A 7,500-nucleotide genomic window follows, 5' to 3' on the forward strand; every position below is an offset into this window, starting at 1 on the left:
TATATATATATATATATGTAACTACATGTGGATTGTTTTCCTCCGCCCCCTCTGTCTCCTGTTTCTGAAGAAGAGCTTTGCTCGAAACGTAAAACGCTCTTTCTTTTCTTCCCTGAGCGTCTTATTAATACTTTGCGTATACCACGTCCTCGCGTTGTTGTTTTTTCTTGTTGTCTTTTTCTCCATTCTTTTCTTTTATTATTTATATAAATATTTACCTAAACACCCGTTTTGTTATATTTTCATTTTTAGTACATATCAGTACATTTGAGAATTTATCTTAGTGCGTTTTTTTCTGGAAAATTTATTTTCTGATTCCTATATTTTTGTAATACTCGCAAAAAATCTCGCCACAAATCAGCTTGAATATTTTCAAAAAAGAAACTAATTGAGCTCTGCGCCACTCCCACTCACGCATCTAACGCTGTCCTAGTTATGTCACTTGCTTCATCATGATGCTGAATATTAACAATAATTATACATAATTTAATCACCCAGATTTGATTGTTAAGCTCATAAAGAACTATTACATTTACCTCTCACTTCTCTTCTCTTCCCATCTCCTTTACTGTTCTCCTTTTACAATATCTTTTTGTGGTTTCATTATCTGCCAGTCCCTCGATGTCTATCCTTTTTCTCTTTCTTTCTTTCCCCCTTATCTCTCGCTGTCTCTTTCCTTCTTTCTCTTCGTATTCTTCATATTTCTCTTGCTCACTGTTGACAAATATTACGAATATGTCGGTTCAAAAAACGTTTGTCCCGTGGATTATAACGAAAAAGATTAGCCGCGAAACTCAGTCAGCAAGAAACATGAATGTCACTGGTTATTTCATAATATGAAAATGCCTCCGTTTAGAGTTTTCATATTAGATGATATTTAGTATTTGTTGAAAAAATTTAATTAACTTTAGCACACACAAACAACAAAACATTGTACACATACACAGCGTATATCCCTACATGCTGTATACATGAAAAGTTAATGCAAGCTGCTATTTTAGAATTTAGTGAAAAGTTAATTTATTTACGTCAACACTAGATGTAAACAATTACATGTGCGCATGTTCGCATTCATACTAAGTGAAAAATACTAAACTTATATAATAAATTCTTAGTTTATTAACAGGAATCAAACATAATATTTTTATATCAAGAAATTTATCAAGTGATTATTTATTAATTAATGTGGGTTATATCGTTAAGAATATTTGAAGATAAAAAAACATACGTAGACTAATAAATAAAATGTTATCGCAGCTGATACTTGCAGATAGGCAATTGTATTCGTATAGAAAAGAATGCATACAATATACTTGAAAGAAATATTTTCATTTGCTAGATAAAGCAACTGAAGCTCTCATAAATTCCAATGTTCAAGCATAGAAAGGGCTCATTAGATAAATATAATTAATAGCTGCACTGCACATGGTGGGGAGATGGGAAAGACAAGAATGATCTTATCTGAAATGCTTTTTATCATAGATGTGTTTAATCAGGTTCTCTTTTGGTTAAAATATACACTAACAACAAATTTTGGGAGAAGAACTTTGATATTTGAAAGGTGATCAAGTCAATCTCGAGTGAGATAGGTCTTTTATATCTCTAGTGCAACCACAGCTTTGTGTAAGCTGTTTCATAAATGTATTTTGTAGCAGATTTACAGTATCTTAGTTGATAAACAGTAAGGATTTACAGTATCTTAATTAATAAACATGTGCGTGTTTTTATCTAGTACGTCGTTGGCATATCTCACCTGCAGTACGTCTTCTCACATCTAGTCAGAACTGTTCTGTGGAATTCAGTTATTTGTTTTTGCTGAAGTCCTTAATTAATTACTAGTTATTTGCTTTGCTGAAGTCATTAATTAATTACAGTTTGGAAATTTAAATATGTCACGCGCTCTTGTTTACCTCTATAAAATTTGAATCTCGTAGTTCGAAATCTAAAATTGAAATTAAAGTCTCGAGGTGTAGTTGTTTCCTCCCCACCACCACCAGGACTACCATAAAAGCATTTAATTTAATGGAATTTTCCACTCGACTAACCAAATCATAGCTATCGCTTTTTAAGTATTTAAAATTTTTCCTTTGAGGTTCGACTTTGCTTTCATCAATTTTCGTGGTCGATAAAATAAGTACCAGTTGAGAACTTGGGTTGATGTAACCGACTTACACTTTTCCCCCGAAATCGAGGGCCTTGTACTAAAATTCGGAAGCAATATTTAGAATCGATTAATTTTATATTTCTTGAAATAGAATAAAAAACAAATATCTTTAAATATTTGGACGTTTTATTTCTAGTAAATTATTTTTATTCAGTTGAACAGTTTTTACTCTTTCAAGCGGTAACTATTTGGGAAATATTTATCGTTCATTTTTTTTTTTTTTTCAGATTCTCTCGTTATCTCAGTTAATTCATCCGCCTGTTTTTTTCTTTCTTTCATCCATTTATCAAACAACGTTACTATTACCACCGTCTTCTTGTTCTTTCAGAACCCGGAGTACCACATTTGGCAGAGGAGAAATTTTTGGACTATGTTCTAGTCCAGAGAAACGAACCAGCTCGTCTTGATTGTTTGATTGTCGGAGCAGCACGAATTGAATGGTTTTCTAATTATGAAAAAATTATTAACAGTTCTAGGTACGTTTATATGTTCCTTACGTGTGTGTGTGTGTGTGCGTGTCTCACATTTTCTGTACTCATACCAAGCACAGCATAAATTATCTTTCTATAAATTATTAAATAATGGACCAGATAATATAGATACTGGAGTTAATTAATAAAAGTTAATTGTTCCCAATGAATATTCATTTTATAATCGCCTCTCAGTCACAACCAATGTAATTTCTTTCAACGTGACTTTGATATATCCATTACTTAAAATGCTCGTCCGTGGAACATACTTTGCATACCTGACTCAGTTGCCAGGCATATATTCTCCCGTAGATTGTTTCTTTGCTTCTTTCAAGATCACACATACTAGTACATATAGCTTTATGAATTCTGCGTATGTGTGCGTGTACACTTTGTATCACTCAAATGATTTGAAATTTCACTCTGAAATCTTTTACCGAGGACTAAGTCCACTGGGTAACGAGTGACTATAAGAGGAATCCAGACGAGCAGATTATGGAGATAATAATGCCAATAAACAAATAAAGCAAAACCTGGATATTTGCAGATGATGAACATTCAAGTATAAATATATAGATATTTATATATTAATAGAGCAAACTTACCCAGAGTACAAAGACACAAAAAATTAAAGGGGAGAAGGTATAGTATGTATGTATGTATGTATGTATATCACTGTGTGTACTTGTGTGTAAAACACGTACGGAAATGTTACAAGATATATTCAAATTATGAGACGCACATACATGCACACTTTTATTTATGTTTGATTTAAGGCAAAATGCGTTACGCGAAACAAAAGGTCCACTAAATCCAACGTTTAGAGTGTCAGTCATTGTTTTATTCATTCATAACTCGCCAATGTTGAAGTCATTGCATGATATACGCATGGGTTTGTGTAGGTGTACGTTTGTATGTGTATGTAAAGTAAATAATATAACAGCATTCTCGTATATCTAACTGAACTCAACAATGTAGTGAGGCTATGATTCAAAATTGATAGCCTTGTGATTAATAATCTTCTTAATCTCAAAGTTAGTGAGTCTACTTTTCGGTTTTGTACAGAGCTATCTTGCTTTTTGATGTGTATTTATCGAAACGAAGAACTAAATTTATAATGACTGGCTTCCGCTTTTGTTCTTAAGGCTATCCAGTGTACATACCACTATGATGTTGTGCAGCCATTTAGCGGCACTTCCAACATTCATAAATAAGTGATAAGTTACTATGATACATAGTCAGATAACATGAGCGAAGAGTTTTGTAAAGTGACCTGCCACAGAATAATGTAAATAGTTAAGGCACCATGTGATCGAGGAGATAATGATCAAGCATAACACCTGTCATGTCCCCTTTCTCCAGAGGAAGATAGACACAGATAACACGAGAATAAATAGTCAAAACCAAAACCATACGTAGTAGTATACTTAATGTTTCGGTCATTTTGAAAATTTCGGATTGGCTACCTTTCCATTAAGAATGTCTCCTAGCAACATTGATTGATATAGTGAGAAAAGCTTTGAAAATGGAAACATAAAAAGATAATAATAATAATAATAATAATAATAATAATAACAATGATAATGATAATAATAATAATAACGAATCCGAATTAGAAAATGCTCGAATATGTGAAAGATTTGCACGAACTCGTGCAGCTTCTGGTTCTAGAACATACTGATTCTTTAGTTCGATTCAAAACACAAAGGGAGGGAAAAAAATGTTGTTCTTTATCAGTTGGCATACCACATTGTCAATGTCAGCATACACTTAATTCTAAAATTATCTCATTAATCTTCAAAACAAAATGCGCTTTTCATTCATTTGCCATTTAACAAACCACATTAATGTTTCATGTTACTTTCAATTATCTCCATTAACCTAGTTTAATTACAGATGTTATAGGTTGCGTCAATACAAAGATCGGTATTCTTCTTAAACAAGGAACTAAATGGGCTTATGGATAATTCCCCCCCCCCCAAAAAAAAAGTAAAATTCTATTAAAAAAAAAGTGAGTGCATTTGCTTGCTGGATGTAATTGATAATAAAAAATAATCTATTCGTGAAAAATAATTTTGCGTATCATGCTGCGTTTAAATCTCAAAGAAAGAAACTTTAATGTTATAAAGAGTGAAACCAACTCCATAGTTTTCAAGGTCGATTATAGTAACGGCAGGGATTGTAGTACTGAATGAACTGCCTCAGTAGATTGCTTTTTATCACTGAACGTTTTACCATTCTTATGTAAAAAAAAAGTCTTAAAATAATGAACCAAAATGCAAAGATGCTTTATTATTACTACTACTACTACTACTACTACTACTACTACTACTACTACTACTACTACTACTACTACTACCACTACTACCACCACCGCCGCCGCCGTCGCCACAACCACCATCACTAATGTTTTTAGAAAGATAAATGGAATTCAGAAAATGAGAGGTGATTCAGTTCAGAGTCGGGATGTATAATCATTTCTTTAGACTATGCGTAATGTTTGAAATGTAACAAAGAACAGATGGAATAGATTGAATAAGGTTCACGGTGTTTACTTGCACTTGTATTTGTATTGTTCCTCCCAAATGGTAGACGAACACAGTCAGCCCCAATATTATTTGAACTTCGTGGAACGATGGGATGAATATTAAGAATCATTCAGTTCAGTGCTATATAACATTTCTGAGACAAAAAAAGATTGCGGATATCATTTATATAAATATCTTAACGAGTACATGTCATATTCAATTTAGTTTCAGCATCATTGTTTGCAAAGCACAATGAATGTTTATACAAACGTTTTGGAACATGTTTTGAAGTCTTTAGCATCTTTGAAAGTGACGACAACACCAGAAATGTGGTCCAATCAGAGGGAACCGTTAACTTCCTTTATTATGTAACAGTGAAATTAAAGGGTGATGGGCAGGAAGAATCATTTAACGTCGGACACAAATGTCTTGCGGTATTTGTTCTGTTTCTTTACGTTTGGGATTTCTACCTTCATCAGGATAAACTTTGACTTTCATAATTTCAGGCCTGATAAAATAAGGTGCCAGTCTACAGTTTACAGCTGTGTGGGGATCGGCATGTCAAAGAGCAGACCTAACGTTTTCGCCTGAGTAACGCAAAGGGATCATACGCCAGAAGTAGGGAATCGCCAACAAATTAGAGACTATTATTACAGCGCATGCTCCCCTTGCTCTACTACTACTACTACTACTACTACTACTACTACTACTACTACTACTACTACTACTACTGCTACTACTACTGCTACTACTACTACTTTCAAATTTGTAGCCTTGTGCCTATGTGATAAATAATTATATTACTGTGGTTTAAAGGGCGGTAGATATGCAGAATCGTTAGAATGGCGGAAGTCTTGCGCTCAGATAGCACTATCGTTCACTTTGTCGTCATTTTAGGGTCAAAAAGATGTAGTACTAGCCCACTAGATGGATAAATTTAACCGATTAACCCTGACTGTATAATTTCAGGGCTTCAAAAATTGTCTGCAATAACTGGTTGTTAGCAAGTTTTATTAATTCAGTATTAAAATAAATCTATATACTTCACAAGGGATACAGTAATCACTCGCTATATCGCGGTTTACTCATCGCGCCCTCAGTACATCGCGGATTTTTCTGACTAATATATGTAAATTTATATTGCGGACTCTTCAGTTTATCGCGAGTTTCTGCGGCCGATGTGTATTTATATTTTTTTAGATTTTAATTTTTTTCTGTGATAAAATAAGTATTTTCACGCCTAAAAATTATTGAATTAATAAATATAAATACAGTACAGTATTGCATTATATAACACATCAATTAAAATATATGAAAAAACAAAAATACATAGTGTACCGTAAATGAGTAAACAAAGAATCACATACTGTATGGAAAAAGAAACTCGGGAGACGAGTGTGTGGTGTTGTTTTGCATTTATAATAAAATAAATATATACAAATTATAAAAATGATTAAAACATATACAGTACTCTTTCTATTTTGCGGAATTTCACCTATCACAGTGTTTTTAGGAACGTAACACCCGCGATAATCGAGAGATTACTGTATTCCGATTTTATAGAAGATTCCTAGTTTTTTATATTAATCATGTCAAAGTAAATAAATTTGACAGAAATTCACTCTTTTCTTGGGGACTTATTCAAAAGAGAAGATAATCTAAAACTGTATGGTGGCAACACTCTATATTACAACACTCTTGCTGCAACTTGTACAAATAGAGGTACGTTCTCACAACGCTAGTTTTTGACTGCCAGTAATTTTGGAATTTATTTGGAATTTATTATCAACGAGGATCCTCTTCATCTCGGAATCCAGATTTAAACACTTCACTACTAGACTCATTCTTATGCTACTGAGTGAACCGGACCATTTTGAGACTAAAATATGTCGTGATGACATGACAAAATCCGCCTGCTTCGCGGCTGGTTTTGCCGATTCTCTGTTTAATTGGAGTATACAGATAACAGTTAGCTCAGCGTTGTAGCACTAGGTGAAAGACAAAACAAATATTTATACTTCCTAAGCTTAACAGAAAGAAAACAGAAATTTGAGACTACCATGATTCTTCTATTGTCATCAGTAATTTATTGGAGAGGAAGTTAATGCTTACTTTTTTTCGGAATCGGAAGTAGGTCGTTCATTCAATTAGTGCAAAACTACTTTCTATATCGCTGATAATGCTAATAGAAAAATCTTATTTTGGAGAATAGTATATGTATTTTCGACCAGTTGCCTTTCCTGAACGTATAAGCATTGCAAGAACGACATAATACGATAATGAAATTGTATTGCAGTTGCAAACTCGTGACTAGCTTATTCTACGGTGTGAAGCACTC

The 7,500-nt window shown here is 33.3% G+C and overlaps 1 protein-coding gene across 1 annotated transcript in view; it reads left to right on the plus strand.

The window, feature by feature from the left end:
* LOC106880012 (inactive tyrosine-protein kinase 7) overlaps positions 1–7,500 on the plus strand; it is a 418,974-nt gene that overhangs the window by 294,428 nt on the left and 117,046 nt on the right. Inside the window, exon 5 of the mRNA XM_014929805.2 lies at positions 2,493–2,640. Within this exon, the coding sequence (XP_014785291.1) occupies positions 2,493–2,640 (148 nt within the window). The remainder of the gene's footprint in view (positions 1–2,492; positions 2,641–7,500) is intronic.

The sequence above is a fragment of the Octopus bimaculoides genome, chromosome 5 (genome assembly GCF_001194135.2).
Source record: "Octopus bimaculoides isolate UCB-OBI-ISO-001 chromosome 5, ASM119413v2, whole genome shotgun sequence".
In the NCBI taxonomy this organism is placed as follows: Eukaryota; Metazoa; Mollusca; class Cephalopoda; order Octopoda; family Octopodidae; genus Octopus; species Octopus bimaculoides.